This window comes from Zosterops lateralis (genome assembly GCF_965231275.1).
Source record: "Zosterops lateralis genome assembly, contig: SUPER_6_unloc_1, whole genome shotgun sequence".
Lineage (NCBI taxonomy): Eukaryota > Metazoa > Chordata > Aves > Passeriformes > Zosteropidae > Zosterops > Zosterops lateralis.
In genome coordinates, this window is record NW_028154616.1 from 2,186,678 (window position 1) to 2,209,892 (window position 23,215).

Consider the following 23,215-nt stretch of genomic DNA (forward strand, 5'->3'; position numbering starts at 1 on the left):
TTACATAATGCCAACTAATAATTGAACACAATCCCCAACATTTATTCCAATTTAGGAGAGTGTTTCTTAAGTGTTACAGCTTTAGAAAAGCCATAGAAATATTTATCCCAAATTCATTGGATTGTGTGCTTCAGTTATTGTTAGTTATTGGAGGATACCATTAATTAGTTGAGTTGGAGTGGATGACCTGGTTTGCTGGGGAAGACAGACTTATTAGAAAGGTCAGTAATTTATACTATTACAAAAATTCTTTTGTTCAGCCTAGGAATGACCTAGTTTTGCCTTTTCTTTTATATCCCTATGAAACTCAGAGATGCAGAAAGTAGGGCAGGAGATACTGATGAGACATTTGCCCAAATAATGTGGTCAGTTGCTGTTAGGTTATTAACTAAGTTTTTATTCAAGGAACCAGTTACAAAGCTATAGTGTTGGGGGAGAGAGCCTGTGCACAAGCACAATAATCTGTTAAGAACAGATATTCCTACAAAAGGGGCTGACTTACAGTTTGCATTACTTTTCATCTGATATTGTTATTATTGCTGTGCAGATTTCTTAAACTGATTGCTTTGTGATGTTGAATAAATTCATTGTAGTCTGGTATTGAGATTGGTTTTAGACTGTGGAAGTGATAGCAAAGTATGAAAAAAAAAAAAATTTCTCCTGCAAGCCAAACCACTCCGTGTGCTTCCACTGCATTTTTTGAAGTGAAAACCTCTTTGTTTTCTATGTCTCTTGTCAAAAATACGAAGCTTTACTATGTCAGTATAGTCTATTCAAATGGAAAGAACCATTTAGGTATATTTTTTTCCTTTAGAGCTTCATCTTTTTCCAGTGCTGTAGCTGTTCCCTCTGGCAAGTTCCAGCTACATTCAAAATACTCAAATAAGATGGTCTGATAAGGTTGCCTTGTCTCTTAGGTTTTTACTTACTTATAGGAAGAAATGTTTAAATTGTATTTAGAAGAAATAATTACACGGGAAGTACAAAAAGTATTTCTTACTGGTGTTTCTTCCCTCCCTGCAACCTGTTTTCATGCTATGGGTCAGGACTTAACAGCTCTCAAGAGTGCCTGGCTGAATAGTGGCAGGCTTCTAAATCTCAAATCAAGTGCTCTTCAAAGCACCTTACTTCGCTTGAGATAAAAACTTGAAGCAGGTTTTTTCTATCTGGCCTATTCATCAAGTATAATCTACTGAATTGTTGACATTTCTAAACACTAAAGGGATTTTAAAGATCTTATTGCTCTAAAGAGACTTACTTGTAGTATAGAATAAAGAAGTGAAATGAAAAAAATACTGACACATAAAAAGTACAAAATGAAATAACTGAAAGCTGAAAGCAAATAGCTGTAATTTGACATATAGTTTCCTTACAAAACACATTTTTGATGCGAGAATCTGCTCAAATGTTCAACCCTCCCCCTAACTCTCCAATAAATAGCAGTGTTTATTTTAATCAAAATTAGCCACAAAAGTCTTGCATTTAATGTGATACCAGTTTCTGTCATTCATATTTAATAAATTTGTTTTCATTTACACTGAGACCTACTGTCTGAAACAGAGTTGTTTAAAAAGAAATTAGTGTGACCTGTCTTTTAACCTTTCCCCTTCTCATTCTGTGTTTAAAGTTCCTTTAAAGCAAGGGTTTCCCAAAGGGTGGGCAGAATGACCACTTGGTCACCAATGCAATTTTTCTCTCCTTTTGATAAGTAATATCAATCCTGAATAAAAATATATCAATGTGACTTTTCGCACCAAAACAGGTTAAGGCAATACTACAGATATTAAATTACACTTCAGGGATTTCTGAAGTCTAAAGGTTCTTTGGAAGTAACACTATAAAAGGCTTTTTTTAAAAACTGCAGCCCTGAGTCAAGGGGGATTAGTGCTGAAGAGATATTAGAATATGAATTATGTAATGCCTGCATCCTTACCTGGGAGTTACAGGAATTGAGCATACTCCCTACATCAGTGCCATTTTCAGGGTGAGAAGACAATGATAGCAGAATTACCTTTTTTTTTTCCTCTTCTGGCCTGCTTTTTGCCTTAGCATGAAGTCTCTCCCAGTGGCATTTGCCACTGCAGAGCTGGACGTTTTAGCTTAGGAAAAGCTGCAAAAATAAACTGGTCATCTGTTTAGCAGCCCTGGTTTGTAAATGTGCAGAGGTTTGTAAACCAGCAATATATTTATCTATCTAAATAGTACTTGCTTTTAAAACAGAGGAAAGTAGCAATAGTTTGCACTTACATAGCCCTTTTTCACTTCTCTTGCACTGCTTAAAAGTGATTGAATAATTTGTGTTCCTCCAGACATAATAATCCTGCAAAGCAGACCCAGAAAATACCTGTAGCTAAGAAGGGCTTGTCCATGTATGAAAAGCAAAAACAATAATAAATAAATAAATTTAAGGGGAAAAAAAAAAAAAAAGAATAAGAAGCTCCAGAAAATTAGTCTGCTTCAAAAAACTATTAAATTGTTCCTATCCCTGAAGCTTTACAAATGTGGTAATTGTTATGTTGTGGTTGTGTGATATGTTTCTTAGGTCTTAGGACCATTCCCTGTGTCCTAAGCTCTGGTGCCTGGAGGAGGGATGGGTGGGCTATGGGACAGGGACAATGGATCTTCCCTGTGGGCAGCACATGCTCCAGGTCTGAATGCCCAGAAATGCTTCACAGCTGTGCTGGGCTGCCTAGCAATGGAAATGTTCTAACTCCAGCTGACTTTAAAAAGTAAATACAGAGTACAGGGCTGTTCCTGGTATAAAACAATAACCCACCCCAGCTAACGTTTGCTTTTTGAGTTGGCAAACCATCACTGAAATGCACTTGTAGTGGAGGCTTGCCAGTTTGAGTTAACTGTCTGGGAGCAGAACCTTTCTGTGAAGTGTTGAAATCTATCTGGACAATTTTTCAGGAGGTAGACTACATTTGTTTGGTGCAGTTGCACACCCTCAGTAGTGGCTTTTTAAGGAGGGTATTAATGAGTTTCCTGAGGCATGACAGGAACCGAGACAGAAGTCTGACAAATTACAGTGAAGTTTACCAGATAGTTTGGAATGCAAACTCAAATATTTGTTTAGGTTTTCAATTTAGCTGAAATCTGAGAGAGTGACAGTCACACTGTAATCCTGGAACAGATGCTTCTGCTCTGAGGTTTCTCCCTCCTCCTCACATGCACAGCTTTTGTTTGTACACACAGTGCCTTGAACACTTCTCGAGCTTCCCAGTAGAGAGACTCAAGTTGGTGTAGAGCATCGTGGGCATCACCAGCAACTCTGGAACATTTCCAGTGAACCATCTGTGGTTTGATACAAAATCTCTACTCCGTGGCATGTTGCAATGCCATTCAAAGAAGGAGTAAACAGTGCAGGCAGTGATTCAATGAGAAGCTTCATGGAGTTGTAGGACTGAATTCCTCTCCTTGACCTTTTAAACTCCAAATTAAGAATTTGATTTAAGCTAGTCACTCAGCTTTCCTGAATAATTAGCAGATATGGACAAGCACTTGCAAGGAGGATTCATCCCACCCTGAGTATATAATGTAGGTTAGACTGAATGGCTGACTTGTAGACAGCTGCAATTAGGCTGAATGAATCCGTCAGGGAAGAGAATGTGACATTAACATCAGCATCCACCGGGCTGTCCTGAGAGCCCTGGGATTACTCACACTTGCATCACAGGGCCCACACTCTGCTTATGTGAGCTCAGGGACGAGATTTTCAGGAAAAAGAGCAGATCCACACACAGGAGACGTGTCCTTGCTTTGGACATAGATGATAGCATCAGACTATGAAACTACTGCTTGAATTTAGAACAGTATTTCCTTTCAGGATTTAGACAATATATTCCAGTCTCAACTATGACATGCCTACATTAATATATCTCTTCCTGGCCTCCATCTTTCCCTTTCTTCACTCCATCTTTTCTTCAGTCCTTTGTCACTTAATTTTTTTCCCTGTGGCTGTTCTCTTTCTCTCCCCTTTCTAAACTTTCAGTTAGAAGGGAAAAAAAAAAAAAAAGAGCTTTGGCATCAATATAGTATTGATACATCATGACATTTTTCCTTCTGCCTTGATATTTTTTCTTTTTCCTTTTTACCCATTTTGTGTATTCAGACCATAAACTCTTCAAGACAAAGACAGTCTTTCAATTTATACCTGATGAGAGCTGTATCAGCATTACTATAGTGTGCTGTGTAAGTATTTAGTCCAGTTCTGCTCATAAGATCACCTCAGGTTTCTCTGAATTTTGGATAAGACAGGCAGTAGAACACCTGCAGTCTTTAGGCAGCCTTTGACCATTACTGAAGGATCCAGCCCTTTTTAGGAGATGGGGAGTTTCTTCACTATCCAGAGCTAGAACATAAGGCAGGTCTGTTCCTTGCATGTGTGACTAAGGGCACCTCATGGTGCCAAACACTGGGAATTCTCAGGTGTCAGAGAAGGCAAATCTTCCTGGTATTTTTATCTCTCACTTGAGTCCCTTCATATGTAACAAATCCACATCTTGGAATTTTTTCTTTGGAATGAGTTTGTTTGGACAATTGTCTGTACTTTCCTGAAAATAATGGCTGGAGCTGCACATCCGTAAACCCCACCCATCCCTACTCAGTCTGGACCTGGAACTTCTTCAGCCACCCAAAATACCCCAGTGATGCATTTCATACAGATGTGTACGGAATTGAGTTGTATTGGTACAAGCAAATATCTCTGAACAACAGCCAGTGTTACAAAACTAAGCTTTAAATCCAGACTCAGGAATCCAGGTTTCTGGTCAGAAAACAAGAACAGTACCATGTGGCACATCCAAACAAATCAGCAAGGTTTGAATTGAATTCTCCTGGATATATCATATCCCTCTGTAAAGCAGAGACACTAAAAAGCACAGTGTTCTGAAATGGAAAATGAATTTTGAAAAATCTGTCCTGAAAGGAAGTGAGTTTATTAATGGTTTTTAATTTTGCCATGTGTCCTTAAAAAGGCTGTTTAAATAATCTGTTTGTAGTGTTGGAAACCCCACAATAAAACATCACCGTTCTCTAAATGAGGTGAAAGTGAGAATTGCCCTGTTTTTTTTTTATTTTACATTCTCTAAGTGATGGAAAATAAGAGTTTTGGAATTGTGTTCAAATGTTCTCAGTAGTATTATCTATCCTTTAGCAGACTGACTTATATAGGAGTTTATTTCTCAGTTTTTCTTACTGGAAGCCTTCTCTCAACACCTGGTGTTAGCAATAGTTAACATCATGATGGATTGGGTTGTGCTTCAACTTAAAAAAAAAAAAAAGAAATAGGCTATGCATATGATAGATGTAATCATTTTAACAAGAGTTGATGCAGTTGTAGTTTCTTTTAAGTTAATTATAGTTACCTGAAATGTAGAAAATTTTAGAATGCTCTTTTTAAAAATCTTTTGCTCTTTATGACCAGCTTAGAAAATGGTGATCTAGCATTGGTGAATATAGCAGAACAAGAAGAAACTGAGTTCTTGTCCATTATACAGAAACATAGTTACCACCTGTTTTATCTCCTGAATTTGTTAAAATACTGAGCAAATTGTAATGTGAACAGGAACATAAAAGATTCATTGTGAATGGTTTAAGCAGAGTTTGTGTAAGACTGAAATGAGAGAATTGTGAGACACCACCAGTATTTGTGAAGCAAATTTCACCACAACCTTATGATCTCTGCCTGATACAGGCCAGTTGGAATGACTTTTCTGTTCTTTGCTAAGAGAGCTAATAATGTTTTCAGTGGCCAAGTGCTTATTGCTTAGTCACTGAGAAGTGAACTTATATTAACTCAGAAGTTTTATTACTGTGTGGCAGTAATAATGTTTTTTTTATATTGTCATTATTATGTTTTGGTATGTGACTAATTACCAAGTTATGTCAATATAAGTGATATGGCACTCCAGTAGACTACATAGCCTATAAAAGAGAATTAATTTCAATAGAATACAAGTATCTGGTGCCCCTCAACTGGTGAGCTTGGCAAGAAAAGAAGCCAAAACTTTGTCACAGCCTCCATGTCAAATATTTGAGAAAAACCTTTCTCTCTAGAAGAAATTAGTTTTGTACCTGCACATCTTTGTGTTTATATTGAGCCCAAAGGTAGAAATTGAAAGTTAGATGATAATAAAAAGACATAACAGGGAAAGCATCATGCAAGTGGTGGATTGTGGGCAGCACAAGGAAGAGGAAACAGTGACAGGAACTCTGCCTTTCTGCCACACTCTGTCTTGGGGGGGCTCTATGGAATGGGGAGAGTTCTGCTTCAAAGCAAAGTGAGTAGGATGTAAAGCTCCCCAGCTAAGAGTCTGCATCTTTCATTTTCCCAGCATTCCTAAAATTCTTCCCTCCACCCCCCTCTTCCCCCTAAACCAAATCCCTTCAGCTTTGGTGACTTCAGTCTTCATGGAGTTGTAGCAAATGGGAGTAGAAGGGATCTAGAGAGGTCATTAACCCATCTCCCTGCCCCAAGGCAGGGCTGTGGCCATAGTAGACTAATAAGCCTTTTTTTTTTTTTTTTTTTTTTTTTTTTTTTTTTTTTTTTTTTTTTTTTTTTTTTATTTTTTGGTCAAAGATCCAAATAAATGAATTGTAAAGATTTTTGGGAAGTTTAGGCCCAGTTGTTAAAGCTTCATGCAAACTGTTAACAGAGTCACAAGGTTGACTTCAGTGAAATTACTTTAATATGAAATAAATTAAGAACAAACTATCACCTCATTTTTAATGAGATTCTGTGATTTTGCACCACATGTATTTTTTTGCTACAGTGTAATAACACTTAAAATAGGTATGAAAATATAACAATGATTTTGGAGCAATATACAGAATTACTTAGGGTTTAGATTTGTGCAATATACATATATCTGCTTATCACATTGTTGCTAAAAAATGTTGTAATCTTTATTGCTTAAAGCAGCCTTTTACAGAATATATGATTTTTGTAGCCCTCTCTAAGACAATCCCCTTGATACAGTAAGATACACTGGCAAAAGCACTTGCTAGTAATTCTGCATAGCAGGATTTTAAAAAATAAATTGACCCAAACCAAAGGTAAGAGCCCACTGGAAGTTCCTGGAATAGCCACGATGTGGATCTTTATATCCCAGAAAACCATCAGTGAGTATTTGGTCCTCTGTGCTGGGGCTGGCCTCACTGATTGCTCTGTGTCCCTTCTGAGCTGTCCTTTTACATAACCTCGTCTTCCACTTCTGCCTTTTTTTCTTCCTCCCGTTGAGAACAAATAAAGTAATTAGAAGTTTTCTTCAGGCAGAGGGAGGAGCAGACACAAAGTATGTAATAAGTTTTGTCTAAACTGTTTTTCTTTCGTAATGCATGCCCTAAAGCTGTGTGCTTAGCTGGGTTCAGTGTAATTGTTCCTACCCTGCCCCAAACAGAGCACCATGACTCACATCCAGCCCCTTCCCCAGCTGGGCCCTGCTCCATAATATCCTTCTTCCACAGCCAGTTGTTTCCTCAGCCAGTGAGTCTGATTCTGAAGATGCTGAGTTTAAACCTTCCTGACAGCCTCCATGGGTGAAATATTGTGTGATCGTATCATTAAACACACTGTAATAATGCAGATAAACAATTAACTTTGCACAAAGGGAGTTTATTCTGGCATTCCCTAGTTTTTCACTGATAAACTTTACCTTCCATTGATATATTTTAAGAAGTTATCCCAAGGAGGGTGATTATAGGATCCTATTTTCACTTTTGCCAAATTATTACCATTTTGCCTTAAAATACTGTTGCCCTGCCAGCTTGCTCTTGGCTACAGGAAGTTTTGTGTTTCTGCAATATTTTAGTGAAAATGTTAAATTATTTAAAATCATTTTATGTCCAGCATTTATGCCAGGGATGAGTTTTTGCTGTCCTGTGAAAACCCACCTCTTTGGCACACTCAGCCCATTCAGCCTGACTCTTCTCCAGGTATTTACCTGCTTTTAGGACCAGGGGAGCCACTGCCTGTGCCCACAGTTTGAGCTGGGGAGAGGGGCAGAAAGTAGGAATGGGAAGAAGTGCCAGCAGGGGAAAGGAGGACAGATCAAGAACGGGTGAGAAGAGGGAGGAGGAGAACAAACCAGGGGATGAGGAGCACAAGGGGTCGAGGGTAGTCTGGGGCTGAATTTGAACCTAGGCTTTAGGGAGTGGAAAGAGAGGCAAGAGAAATACAGAACTGTCAGGAACAAGGATGAAGAGCTTGGATGCAGAAAGCTGAGACTGGGGACTGCAGGTAGCTGAAGAAGAGACTTTTTTTGTCATGAAATGCAGTTGTGGGATTGAAGGCCTTGATGACTGGGATTGCCAGAGTGAGCAAAATCATACTGATTCTTACTGGACTTATTAGAGAAAGAGAGCTTGAAAGGGGTAGAGGTCAGAGCCTCAGAAATAGCAGAGAAGTCTGTCCACCAGAAAACATTTTTGTGCTCAACTGGGACTTTAAATGTGGTTGTTTCTCTATGGTCAGTGTCCAGTGATTCATATCTTAGTAACAGGATAATACTCAGTTTTCAAAGGATTCTGGTATGGTTGTTCAGAATATGTCTGATCTAAGGAGGAATGTGGTATATCCAGTGAAATGTGCTTCCTGGAGAACCAGCAATTTTTATAGTGTTTGAAAGTTGGGATTATAGAGGAATGGATTGTAGAGGAAAGGATTACAGGAGGAATGGTTTTATAATTAAGACATGGAAGGATATCATGGAAGGTATGTCTCTGCCAATACCACTGAACTGTGTGATCATGTTGCTTCAACACAGCATTTTTGTTTCAATACTCTTATTTTGTGTCTCTTGCTTTGTGAGTGCCTGACTTGGGAGTTCTTGAAGAAATACTAAGCACTCAGCTGCAAATGAAGTTAGCATTTGAACTTGTGAAATTCTGTAAAATGCTGAACATTCTGGAAAAGCAAGTCCTAACTGCCTCGGCTGCTGTTTCTGAAATCAGTAGATTCCTTTTGCTGTGTGTTTTATTGCCTCAATTCCCTGTCTCTAAAATGGAGGTAACTTGGCTGCCTTCTCTCACAAGAATATTAGGAAAATAACACAGTTGGTATTTGTGAAGCATTCAAGTGCTCTGTAGTGACATGTGCTATTGAAAAGCCATTCTGTCTTCAGAGCAAGGTTTGAATAGTGTACAATAAATATGTCAGGAAAGTTCAGAGTAAACAGTGACAAGAAAATAAAATACTGAATAGCCAGTCACTACAGGAATAGCCAGTCACTAAATGAGCAGTGTGTATCTTCTTCACAGGAGATGGGGAAGGAGAGTATATGTCTGTATAATGAAATTCTGTATCATAACAAATACATCTGTGAAAGCCTAACTCACTTCCAACATCCAATCTAAGGATCTTTAATTTTTCACTTTTCCTATCTAAATCTTTGCAAATTTAGAGACATTCTTCTGTCTATTTTCTGTTTAGAATGAATACTAGCAAATGAACACAGCGTTGACTAAAAAGGCGTCTTTTTTTGTTTTCTGGCCACACTTTCATGTCCAGGGTGGTGTGGCCGGGTTTGCAGTTTTTCCCTGTCTGTGATATTTGGTCAGTCTCTACATAAGATGAGTTTTCTGAGTCTTGGTTCTGTTTGCTCTTCATCACCTTGCTCAGAATGCATTTGGCAGCCTTGACAAAGGGTCAGTAATTGCAGGAGGAAGGCAGTGTTACTACATGTTCCCTAGAGGAAGCCACCTCCCCTGCTCCTGGTGAGGGCACAGGATGCCAACAGTGGGAGAAGGCTGGGTTAGTTCACTTGTCTCTGTATCTCCCACATCCCCCTACCAGCAAAGCACCACGCACTTTTTGTAAGAAAGAAAATGTGATTGAAAGATCTGGCAAGTGCCCCCCTGCATTTCTCAGTTTCTCCTTCTCTGCTTTTCAGTGGCTGCAGCCCCTCCCTCACAATCCACCTCGTACACTGGCTCTTCCCAGCAGCCAGAGGAGAAGGACTCATGCCCTGTTTGTGATGTGTGGAGGCAGAAATTAGGCATCAGGGGCCACAGCCACAGCCAGGCTCAACTTTCCTTGGAGTAAGGGGAGAGCTGTGAGTGAAGGATTCTCTGCCACAGCACTGGTTTAATGCAGTGAAATGTCAGAGCTGCAGAGTTACTGTGTAGTATTTACAAGGAACGGGGGTTGATGTGTGGGCTGTGCTCCACAGGCAAAGTGCTGTCAATAAATACAGACCTCTCTCCTGTTTCAGCACTGGGGTATGGCATCTCACCCTGGACACAGGCTTTCCTACTCCTCATGCATTACTGTACATTTCCTTCCTTTGGAGAGAATACCAACCCAGTGCTGCCCACAGCCAGGAGTGGCCAGTGGTGGGAAGCCCTTGTGAGCATCTCTTAAGTTCCACCCAGCTGCACAGCCTCAGAACCAGCAAGGAATTCAACAGTCAGCTCCTTGTAAATGCAAAGATTTCCTGTGCTTTTTTATCAAATTCTTAGGATACAGAAGTTCCAAAAGTATCAAAGAAACGGAATCTGTGTTTACCTGTGATAAAAGCAAAAATGTAGTGAAAGCTGAGAATAAGGATAGTCCACATAGCCTCCTAATACAGTTTTGCAGCCACTACTGTTCTCCTGTTCCCTTCAGAAGCATGTGCATTTTAAATGAACCACCCAGTTTAGCCCTTGCCTACTAAATCTTTCAAGAAATATGCTCCTTCCACGATACCACTTTCATAAATTATTGCACTGTGTAGAAGATGCTCAACTGTCTCATCTGACCAGCTTTCAGTGCCTCTCTGGGTCCAAAAGTAAGCCAGTAATAAAGCAAGTAAAGCCTCAGTTTTACATTAATTTTCACCTTACTGTACAAAAGCTAAATGGTAATGTCATGTCTTTTATGTATCTCCTGTGTAAAAGACCCTCAGAGGGAGGGTGGAAATATTTTTGTCATAGTTGAAAAATAAGGTTTATCGTGCAAGGGCCATGTGCTTGTGGGCAGCCATGTAACCTCTGTCTCTGTTTCCCCATCTGTAAACTGGATTTAATGTTCCTACAACTCACTGGGGAGGGCAGGCTTTGATTAACATGTATGATTGCCTTATACAAATGCAACTACTGTCACGGTTTGGTATTATTAGCCACTATCAGTAGAATTTGAAGAGGAAACATGTAGCAGAATAATGTGCAGCCAGGGTGAGCCCTCTCCATTGTGGGGGTGCTGGACTTTTGACCATCACAGAATTTATTTTCAGACTCTTGTCACCATGTGTGCATATTTAAAATAAAACCAAACTTACACTGTAGTGCCATAGAAATCAAATAATGTGATGTAGAGGTTGACATGCAGACAAAACATTGGGTTTTAAAGGGAAAATGCCCACAAATATAATTAAATACCTTGAGCAAATTTTTATTTTGTTTAGAAAATTTTCATAAGGAGAAAATCCATTCCAATTTCCAAAACCCAATATACTGAAAATATACAAAACTGTTGCCAGGTCAGCCTAGGAGAGTGCCTGGGAAGTGCTTTATTTTTGTGACTAAACACAGATCAGTCAGGAGCAAAGCTGCATTTTGAAATACGCTACGCAAAATTAATCAATCCTACTGTGTTTTTTTTTTCTTTCCTCTGTATTTTTCTCTCCCTCTCTCTTTCTTCCCTCTCTCTCTCTCTGGCTTTCCCTCCTGAAAATCTCCTGCCACAGCGGCTGCATTTGCCTCCAGACTTGTCAGACACAGTGAGCCGTGCGAGCAAACAGGATCTGGCAGGATCCGCCAAACTGCTGAGCTCAGGATGTGGCGCCATGGCCATCGGCAAGAGGCACCTGGACTTCTAGTGATTTCTGCTTAGCAGCTCCACTCACATCTATCTGACACTCTAATTACCAGTGTTAATGACTTATATAAATATTTTTCTTAATGATTTGACCCAGCAGTCTTTAAAAATACATGTTGTCAGATGATGCCTTCCTTTTTTTTTTTTTTTTTTTTTTTTTTTTATGTTCTGATTTCTCAGTACTCATTTTGGTCTTGTTTGGGTTTTGCTTTTCGTTAAAGCTTCTGTTATGTTGGGTCCTGCCGTTGTTCTGCTCCACTGGAAACAGGTAGTATTTTGTACCTTAAATACAAAAATTTTGTTCCTTAAAATACAAAAATTTTGTTCCTTAAAATACAAAAATTGCAATTACCCTTTCATTTATTTTTTTTAATATACATTAAAAATAAAGGGATATTTTTCCCAAAATAATTTTTTATATACTTACATATAATATTTTGTATGAATAATGAGTTTATTGAAATAAAGGAATGAAACTAAGCAATTGATTGTTGTGTGTTATTCAAACAGCAAGCTACACACTCTTAAAAATGTTCATTTCTGTAATTGAAATACCATTCTTAAATTTCAGGCAATCTCTACGTCATTTTATTAAATATGTAATAATACATTTATAATATATAGGATAGTTTTTATTCTAATATGCCAGTAATTGAGGATGGGGGGGTTAAATCAGAATATATTATAGATAATTACTTTGCCTTATGGCTTACAACATGCATTAAAATGCACTTGAATGGAATTTCCTAACCAGAGAGGAAAGAATTGATTTCCTTATGTAGTTCAAAACAGTAATCCTAAACAATTGAAGTCAGCACTATGAAATTATGTCAACAGACATAATTCAAGATTGAAATTCAAACCGACAGGCACATTAATTCTGGGAAACCAGAGGAGTGCATTTGAGCTGGGGGAAGGATATCACAGCGAGCTGGTCTAAAGCAGGGCAGAATACACAAGTAATTCAGCCTTTTGTACCCTCAGATGTACAATTTGTGAACTCCTAACTGTTCTGTATGTATCCCTGTGTCTCTCTCATCAAACAAAGGAACAGTGAAGCAAAGCTGACCTGGGAATTAAAGTGGTTTGCATTCTTTCTTCTGAGACTGACTTCCATTTTGAAAGGTAATATCTTCTTCTCTGCAGAACTTCCAAGCCACCCAGCTGTAAGATTGCATTACAGTTTCAAAATTTAGTCTTTATAATAGTGTATTACATGGCTGGAGTGAAATTGAGTCTTCAAAGAACGTGTTAATAGGATGCAATAATGGTAACATATTTTGATGGGTTTGGAACCAAGACTTGGGGAAGTGGTTTGCTTTTTTTTCTTTTTTTTTTTTTTTCCCCTGAAATCCAGGTTCTACTTTATTTTTTCTTGACAACGCTGTGTAAAACAAAGACACAGCTTTTAAAACTGTCTAACTAATATGATGAATGTCAATCACTTAAAAAACTCCACTGTAGCATAAACACATACTGTATACAGCTTTTATTCTGAATTAGAATAATTGAATCAATGACAGTGATTTGCCAGGATGTCAAATCTATCCATCATATCCTGTCACTACCAGTTTATTTTTTGTGATCAAAATCAAAAAGACTACTATTTTGTCATCAGCTATTTCATTAGTAGTAACAATCAGGTTTTCTCTTTTATGTTTTTTAGATATGCCTGTTATGTTTTTTATTTCTAAAGACACAAATCCTTTTTCAATCTTTTCAAAATAAAGTTTCAGGACTGAACTGTCAGTTTAGTGAAAAAAAAAGACATTACTTTCCTATGCCAACATATTTAAAATATTATCATTGATGTCTCAAACATTTTTTCTCTTTTTGTATTATGTGTAACACTGAATGGAAGTTCTCATTAGATACATAATTGTGCCTTTTGAAAGTGCGAAAAAACTTAAATACTTAGGATAAAGTGATTTTTAACAAAGGTGAAGTTTTCCATAGGATGTCTTTTTAATGTAAATAACACAAAACAGTACTTCTTTGTGGAATATAAAGTTACAAGACATATAAATTGCTGCCAACATATTTAAATAGGTTATTGACTTAACATACAGAGGAGAAAATATAATGGAAGTCACAGTCCCATTTCTAGTTGAGATATTACCTGAAAATTGTTAGTGAGCAGCATGTGCATCCCACACACGTGTCTAGGTGTGCCCTGTGCATCTGAAAGGCTTCAGCTTCCAAAACTTCAGCAGGGTAATATTAAACCTGACTAAGATTTTGAGTAATAAAAGGAACTCCTTCCACAAACCTGCATTATTTTGGGTTTTTTTCTGAGTCACTAAAGGTGCTTTGTAAAGTAAGTGTTAGAGATTGCGGATGGTACAGGGGCGTTTACCTAAGGCGAAGACATGGGGCAAAATTTCTCTTCTTCTCTTCCAAAATCTCTTATCAGTTACAACTCCATGTGACAGTGACTTGGCTAATCCAGCAAGCTGATAGGTGAGACAGAGCTTTGGATGTGCTGCCTGATAGCAGGTAGAGATAGGGTAGAGAGAGGGTAGATTAAGTGTAGATACAGTGTGGATAGAGTGGAGATAAAGCATGGATTTCAGTCATTGCACCAGCAGCAGTTTGAACTTGGGAATCCAGAGAAATGTTTACCTGGTGGTTTTCTATGCCTGTTCCCCACAACCACTTTGTGCCTGTTGAGCTCCTGTGTACAAAACATCCCTCTTCAGTTCTGTCTTCCCTTGACTCGAAGGCAAATATTTAACTAAGGGGAGCAGCTCAGGTAATCGAAGAATAGGCACAGCCTCCCCTGACAGGCTGTGGCAATGTGCTACCAGCTCCTTTTGGCATCTCCAGAGGCTCCTTCCTGGCTTGGATGGAAGGTCTGTGCCATCCTCACTCCTGCTCTGAGGGCTTCTCTCTGCAGAGATTGCAGAATGAGAGGTTTATTTGTTTATTGACATTTTTTAAGCGGAGCTTCCTACTTTTTAGCAGGCTACAAACTGAAACCACCAAACTCAGCAGGGAAACAATAGATTCATCCCAGTGAAGACGTTCCCAATTCAGCACAAGAGCCTGATCTTTACAGAAATTGTGACACACAGTCAAGAAAGCAGTAATGAAATTTAAAACGTTGTGCCTTTAATATGTCAAATAAGAATTCTTTATATAATTTCTGTTGTGTTGAGGTTTTCAAAATATAAGTATTTGGAGCATGAGAAGAGTATTATCATAGATAAGTCTTTTTCTCTGTTTGTAAAGGCATTTCAAAAGCAATTTCCAGGATGCACCTGAATTAAATTTTCTGTAACAGTAGCTACAAGCATCTGGAAATGGGCATGCAGCTACTCCAGATTTGATACCTGTGGTAGTACACAACTGGTTTAATATTTAAATTTAATATTAAGTAGTGATGCTGTTCCAAACACAGCTTTTGGGAAAGTGCAAAAGCCTAGCTTGAAAAAATCTTTTACCGTGTCATTATTGGAAGGTGAGGTGCTAATCAAGTTTTTCTACAATGAGGTTGTAACACGTCCCATTAAAAATGTGGCTGTACTACAAGAACTAAACTCAAGTACACACACTCACATGTATTAAACAAGTATTTCTCCAAGATCATACAGTAGAAATTTAGTTGGAGTGCTCTTCTTCTTTTGCCTGTGCTGGAGAAACATCATAACTACAGAGCACAATGCAGATAGGAAAGAAGGTGTTTTTATGCCTTTAAGAGATGGTGGAAGCAAGTTGTATCCCTGCTGCCATCTCTTTTTTCTTGGGGATTTCTCTTTTTTCTTGGGAGCTACATGAGTGCAAGACCTGCCTACATTTCTTTTTTTAATCATACTGAGCACACGATAGTGCTTATTCAATAATAAATGTACCTGTGTAGAAGAAAAGAATGAAAGTAAATCCTCTTCATCTTAGGGGGAAAAGGCATCTCACAGGGCAGGGGAGTAAAAAACCAAAAATTTCTCCATTCTTTTTTTTTCAGGTTCTATTTAATATAAGCAAATATTAGACTCCTTTTCCCAGGAAAAAAATGAGGGGGAAAACCCTGTATTTCAGCATCTGAGTAGATGAATCTTTCAGGATTGTTGGGTGTCAGGCATCCTGGAGCATCTGCTGAAAACTTGGCTGCTTATTTAAACTCTGCCTTTATACTATTTTGAAAGTTATCAGGCACATCAAACATTCACAGACCTCCTGTTCATATCAAAACAAAGACACCTTTTATGTTTTCAGCATTTTATTGTGTGAGGATTTTCTGGACCTGCAGAACTTAATCTGAAAAGTCTTCCACAGAAGTCAGTGATAGTTTAGACCAGGGGCAGCCTGGTACGGTAAGGTCCAGATGATCTTTCACAATTTAGCAGACTTAGAGAATTTTTAACTGTATATTCTATTTATTTATTTATTTATTTAAATGTATTTTAATGTCTTCTGGCATTGAAGATAAATGTAAAACCCAAAATATAGCAAGAAATTTTTTTAAAAAGTCTTTATGCTGGCAGAGTTTGAGTCTGGATGTTCATATCCTCAGAATGTTCTCAGCACTTGGAGTGTCAGAGGTATTCTCTTGAAATGGGTGAATTTTGGTGCACTTTCAGATACTTTTGAAGTCAAGTTGAAGTAGATGCACTAAAAAAAAGCTCTTGCTGGAATTTCATGGGACTAGACTTAGAAAACAGAAAGGATGAATGGATTGGATTTAGGTATGAAATCAAACAGTTTTCAGTGCCTGTATTTTGAGATAGTTTATTGTGTGGAGAAAGAGCTGTAAACTTATTTAAAATATATTGCTCAAGTGAAACTTTTCAGCAATTCTTAGAATGCATTTTTTTAATGCAAAGTAAGTCAGAGCTTCTACTCATAGGCCAGGACTGTTTGTGCAGGGCATCATTCTTGGCCTGGAACCCGCATGACTACAAAATAAATTTGGCTTCCTCTCCTGTTTTAAATCAGTAGGACAGGGATCATTCTAGCAGGGCTTGAACCAGTTCTAGCTTCACTGTCTCCAGCTCACAGTCACAGCTGGAAACTGCAGCTGCAGCATTTTGTTCCTGACCAGGGAAGTTCTAGTGCATCCCTTTCCTTTCTGGGCACACTCAACATCTCTATGGATTGAGCAGATGAATTTGTCAGACACAAAGGTATCTCAGCTTTCCATCTGTGTAATGAGACTCCTGCCAACAGCATGGCCTTGCTCTTGGAAAAGGTGGACTAATCCCAGAAACACAGGCTGGGTCAGGCTGGAAAGGACCACAGGGAGCCATCTGCTTCAGCCTCCCTGCTCGAGCAGGGCCATCCCAGAGCACATGGCACTGGACTGTGTCCGGATGGTTTTGGAATATCTCAGTGAGAGGCAACTCCACAGCCTCTCTGGGCAGCCTGTTCCAGTGTGTAACCACCCACAGGGTGGGTGTTGTTTTGGGTGTCTGGAGGTCCCAGTCACACTCTTACTAGAAACAGGGCTTCAAAGAAGACTTATTTCAAAAGAAGATCCCACACCATTCCTAGAGTGGAGGAGCCTTATCAGCTGCACATGGCACAAAGCTCAACTTCACCATGTAGGAAGGAAGTTTTTCCTTGTGCTCAGGTAGAGTTTCCTCTACATCAGTTTCTGCCCATTGCCTCATGCCCTATTGCTTTGCCCCATGGGAAACACCTCCCTTCAAATAGTGACATTGACAGGGGCCCCTCTCAGTCATCTCTTCTGGAGGCTCCCTCAGTCGATCCCCTTGAGAGATGCTCCAGTCCCTTCATCATCTTTGTTACTCTCCACTGGATCTGCTCCAAGAACTCCTTGTCTCTCTTGTCCTGAGGAGCCCAGAGCTGGGCACAGCACTAATAAATAAAACAACTCAGCCAAGACCAGATAGGGAGTAACAGAGAGAGGAAAGCATTTGGAAGAATTCTCCAGCATGATGAAATTTTCACTTATGGTGCTTCCCAGCCTGTGTCCAGGATAGCTCAGCAATTTTACAGAATTACTTGAGTGGGAAGGATTTTGACAGCACAAGAAGGATTTTGACAGCACTCTCATGGAGACAGTGGAGTAGTAAGTGCATCTGTGTGTGAGATGGTGTGGGAGTCTTCCCAGGAGCTGCCTCAAAGCCAGGGGGTTCATCCCAACTCACCAAGGTTCATGGCTGAGGAGCTTCAAACTTCATTATCAATTCTCCAGCTTCAGACAAGCAAATAGAACTTGTCCTAAGAAAACAGAGGGAAAGAGGGTGGAAGCACAGGCAGAGTGGAGGGGGCCACAGTTACTTCAGGGCAGCTACTTTGCAGTCCTTGACTCTATAAGTCTCAGTGAAGTTTTAAATATACCCTAGCCCAAAGAGGTGCAAACCAACAGCAGTTCACGCAGAGCAATTGAATCATAACTCAGAAAATCATCAGAACCAAGAAAAACTTAGTTTAAATAAGAATCTAAAGGTTTGAATATGTACTTTGCAAAGTAGCAGTGTTGACCTAAATTCAGAGAAATCAAAGTGGACAACTTGCTTCTTTAAACACACATACAAAAAAAAAAAAAAAAAAAAAAAAAAAAAGCATGAAATTTAAATGGCTGAGTTTTTACTTAATCTAGTCTGACAGGGGGAGTTTTAAAAATAAATGAACCCGCCCCTGCAGTATTTGAAACACTAAGCTGCAGAATATAGACTGAGTATGAATCCAACTTTGCAAAGTAAAATCTAAAGAGTAAAACATAAACAATTACAGAGAGTAATACAGATTTTCTTCACTCATTATAAATTAACATATTTATTGTAACAAGATGAACACGTTTATCTGCTGTATGCAGTTCCATGCAAATCAGAGCCCTTCTGTTGCCCTATAGGTAACTGATGTGGAATAACTGTTCATAAATTTCTCAAACTCCATTGGTGTAGGCCTGACCTGAAGGAGGTTATCTGTGAATCTACAAACTTCTCTGGTGCAGCTGGAAAAGCTTGTATGTCCCAGGAGAGGAAGAGCTGCAATTTGCAACCCTCACCAATTTTAGCTGCCAGAGAGTACGTGAGGTCTGTCAGCTGCCTGGAGGCAATTGCAACCTCTGCTGGAGGATTCCAGGCAACTTACAGCTCCTGTCAGGCACCTGAAGGTAAGAATCCTCCTGGGTCACTCACAAAACCTCTGCTCACCACTTGACCCACCTGCAATTCAATGTAGGTGGGGAGGCTCCAGCACCAGAGACCTCTACCAGCCCAGCAGAAAAAGTATGACCCTTTTGTGGGGGGAAAAGCAGCTCCAGCACACAGCCCACCAGCATCAGACACACATTTTCAAAATCATGATCCTCTCACCAGGGATATAACCAGGAAGGGGAAAGGGAGCAGCACAGAAGGCCCTGAAATTCTCAGTGTGCTAAATGCTAAAACATAGTCATCAGAGGTCCACAGCAAAACTCAAAGGAAAGCAGGTTTCATGGAGACTCCTCTCCAAAGGGCCACCTCCCAAAGAACAGCAGGGGTTCTGGCAGCTGGAGGTTTCTTGGAAACCTACAACGCATCAGCAGTACATATTAACAGACTGATCAAATTGTTTCATTGCTTTGAGGTTTCATTTCTGCAGACCCTATGAAAACACCTTCATCTTCCACATGACCACTTCTGCAAACTATCTTAGGATAGTGAGCTACCCTAACTGTCTGCTCAGACACTGGGGTTTTCTTTCTTCACAGCTACAAGAATGTTGGGGGAGGAATTAATTTAAGCTACACTCTAAAGCGAGAACTTGCCAACCTGGCTCCTATCCAAAGTGTACTATCTTTACTACTCTGCATCTCGTGCAGGTTCCTCCAGCCTCTGTTTTTCTCAAAGCAATACTGAATGGTAATGTATATGAGAGACTTCCCCACCTCCATTCTCCAGCATTAATCCAAAAGGAGCTCTATTCTACATTTTGTTTTCCACTTAAAGAGGAGGAACATGGCTCTACCACTGGGCAGTGCAGGGCTTTAGGGGTTCCTGCACTCTTCTTTCAGACAGAGAAACACTCCCACACTGCCTTCTCTCCACGGCAAGACATGGAAACAAGACCTGGCTCCCTCTCTGAATGAGACCAAACAGCCATCCCAGATTCCTCTCCCACACCCAAAATTCACACGCCTGTTTCTCATTGGGGAGGGTGTTGTTTCGGGTGTCTGTAGGTGCCAATCACACTGATCAGACTCAGGGCTCCGAATAAAACTTCTTTTAAAAGATCCTACACCATTCCCAGAGTGGAGGAGCCTTATCAGCTACACATGGCACGAAGCTCAACTGCGGAAACTGAGGACAAAAGCAAATGGAAATGAACTGGGGAAAAAAATTAAAAGAACCACACATTTTCAGGTTTTGTGGTGCTGTTTTTACCATGGAAAAGTGGAACAAATTTAATCCTTAGCATAACTCTAAACTGCACATTTTACCCAGAGAAAGGGAGATCACGCATTTTAGTCAGTAACAGCAGAAAAATCAATTAGAAAAAGAAAAAAGACACACCTTTGAACATTGAAAGTGAAGGAAATGGGACTTCCAATGGCTGGAAAGCCTGGGGGAGGCAATATGTTATCAGTCCCGGGTCACTGTCTGCTACTATAATCTTGCCCACACAGATAAATCCCGTGTTAGGCTGCCTAGAGTGAACCAGCCCACGGGGGCATTTTGCTCCCTTTATCAATAAAAAGCTCAGCTAAAAAAGAAGTGGGGAATCCCCCTTTCAGTGCTCCATCCTGGGTGAGGAAGCAGCTCTCCATGCCTCCTGCTGCCTGTGCTTACCTTTACAAAGCGATGAAAGGCGGTGTGTGCTCGGTGCTCGGCGGCTCCGGCACGCGTGTCACCCGTGCGTGTCTGCTTCGCCATCAGCATGTGCGGCTCATCATCTGTCTGCTCTGAACAATAACTGTTAGGTTAGCAGCCTTTCACTTGTAAATGTAAATATTGTATCTAGAACACAATATTTGAAACACAAAATACAGTGTTATTAAGACAGCGCTCACACATCAATTCTTGTGTGACTATAATTTGTGAAATGCCTTAGGAGGGGCTTATAAATAAAGTATAAGGTGTTATTATGAAATACATTTTAACCAAATGCACAGAAATGTCTCATTCCTATTGAAATCAATAGCAAAACTCCCACTAATTTCAGTGGTGAAAAGAGAAGACCCTTGGAAATTGCTGTGTTACACTGAGCAAACACATCACAGCGGATTTCAGTCTTCAAAAGTAATACGGCTCTAGAAGGAAAAAAGGGGGTGAAAATGGGTATTAGAGGCTGTTCAGAGGACGCTGATGATTTTCATCCCCCACTCCTGCTGCTGGTTGCGGTTCCTGGCGAGGCAGCACCACCCCACACACCGACCCCCGCCCGCTCCCAGCGGCGCTCCCGGCCTGCCTGGGCGTGGGGCAGCTCTGGGACCTGCCCCGGGGCTTGGGGCCGAACGAGCGGGGGTTCCACGCCCCAGCCCAGCCGGGGAGATGCCCCTTGGCTGGGCTGGAAACGCCGGGCGAGGCTCCGGGGAGCCGCAGAGCCCCTGGCGCGCACGGCGGCGGCTCCGGGCACCGAGCGCCCCGGCTCCTTCCCGATGTGCAGCCAGGCAGGGGCTTCTCCCCGCCGACCTCCTTCCGCAGGGCACGGCAAGGAGCCCAGTGAGCCAGAAATGTGTCCTCTCCGCCGCCGCCTGCCAGCCTGGCCCTGAGATGATCTCCAGGTCCATCGGCGCGGGCACGGCTTTGTGGCACGGCCAGGAGGCGCGGGGCCGCAGCCTCCGGTGCAGCCGGCCCGAGAAAGCCTCGGGAAGGGCCGGCGACAGCACCATGGAGGCCACCGGCCGCTGGACCGCGGGCTACCAGGAGCTGCGAGGCCAGGAAAAACGGGGAAGGGCAGGGAAGAGCTACAGGGAGCTGCCTCTGCCCCCGCATCGGCACCTGCAGAAACAGCAACCAGCTCACAGAAGTTGTCGGGGGAGGAAGGGATGGGAAGTTCTTTTCCTTTCCTGGCTGAGCAGAAGTTGGCAATTCCATAACAAACTACATTAGTAGGTATAAACACGATAATTAGCCGTAGAAATGCTGGGTTTGTACCTGTAATTAGTTGTTCCCAGAATCAAGTTAGCTGTGTGAGGAGGGACCTGCCTATTGTGGTGTTTAATGCAATTTGTCCCTTTCTTATAAATACATAACGTGCAGGTCTGGTAAAAAATATATACTAAAATCATTTAAAAATTATGCTTCTTTGACATTTGTGAATGGATGGCTTCCAGGTAATTAAAACTACATTATGCCGGGATAACAAATATACTTAAAACTGACCAGTATCAAAATCAAAGCTCATTTTTGCTTGCTTTAGCCTCTTCATTTTAATAACCATCATCTCATGCTTTGAGCGAAGCTGCTCTTTTCCCCTAAAGGATTTGGAGTCTACGTGCATTTAATCTCATCTGCAGCAGTGCAACCCCCTCAGCAGCACAGCCCTGCTACCCCAGTCTCCAGTGAAGTGCTATCTGCAGTGACAAACATGCCAAAAGGAAAACATAACCAGCCTGGATGGTATCTGTGCTTTACAAAGGCTGCTTGTGATGCCTGTGCTTTGACTCAAAACTCCCCGCACATTAGCTTTTTAATCATGAGGTCCCTTTTTCAGCACAGCATCGAGAGTAACAACCGCAGCACAATGAACCAGCTTCATAGATATGGGAATGTTTAGATTTCCCTGCCAGTGACTAAAGGCCTTTAGCTTTCACTAGCCAGTCCCAGCTTGCATTGTTGTTGCCTGTTGATTTGTCTTCTCTCATTATTCCTTGACATGCAGCTCTCCACCCACGCCCACAATAACAACCCTCACACAAAGCGCATTGAGGTATTAACCAGGTTACAAGTTCAATGGAAAATTACACTAAGATTGTGCTGTGTGGCAATATAAAGGGATGGCATTCACTCTCCCAAAGAGCCTGTTAAAAACACAGCTGGGTCGGGGGTTTTTTCCCTTTTAAGCATCCTAACAAAAACAATTTTTCCAAGTCGGGGGTGTATATGTGTCAGGGGTGTATGTGTGTCCATACGTCCTTTAGGTACAATGGGGACAGACAGACACAGGCGTGCACTGCGCCTCCACCTCTGCCTGGCACGGTGCAAACTCGCCTCTGGAAATCCTGCCGGCTTCTGGAGTTTCGTTTAGAGCATCCCCAGAAACCCAAGCTAAATAAACAACCTCCTCCTGCTCTGCGCTGCAATTAGATATGTGAACCAATCTTCTTTTTGTTAGCCCAAATTACAGGCTGAAAGTCTATAAAAATGTTCCTTAAGAACCCCTCCTTACTGAAAACTGAAAATAAAATCAAAATAAAACTTAATGAGATTAACCTAGCACAGTAACAAAATTTGCAACACCACACTATAAGGTTAAAAACAAAATAGTATAATAACGGAAATACAAAGGCTTTGGCATGTTTTTTAC

At 40.7% G+C, this 23,215-nt stretch overlaps 1 protein-coding gene across 1 annotated transcript in view; it reads left to right on the forward strand.

Annotated features, from left to right (window-relative positions):
* Positions 1-12,280, forward strand: part of ELP4 (elongator acetyltransferase complex subunit 4) — a gene marked incomplete at its 5' end in the record, with an annotated part of 133,979 nt that extends 121,699 nt beyond the window's left edge. The window contains one exon of the mRNA XM_083885362.1: positions 11,670-12,280. Coding sequence (XP_083741488.1) covers positions 11,670-11,801 — 132 coding nt within the window. The 3' untranslated portion in view covers positions 11,802-12,280. The remainder of the gene's footprint in view (positions 1-11,669) is intronic.
* Between the last annotated feature and the right edge of the window lie 10,935 nt (positions 12,281-23,215).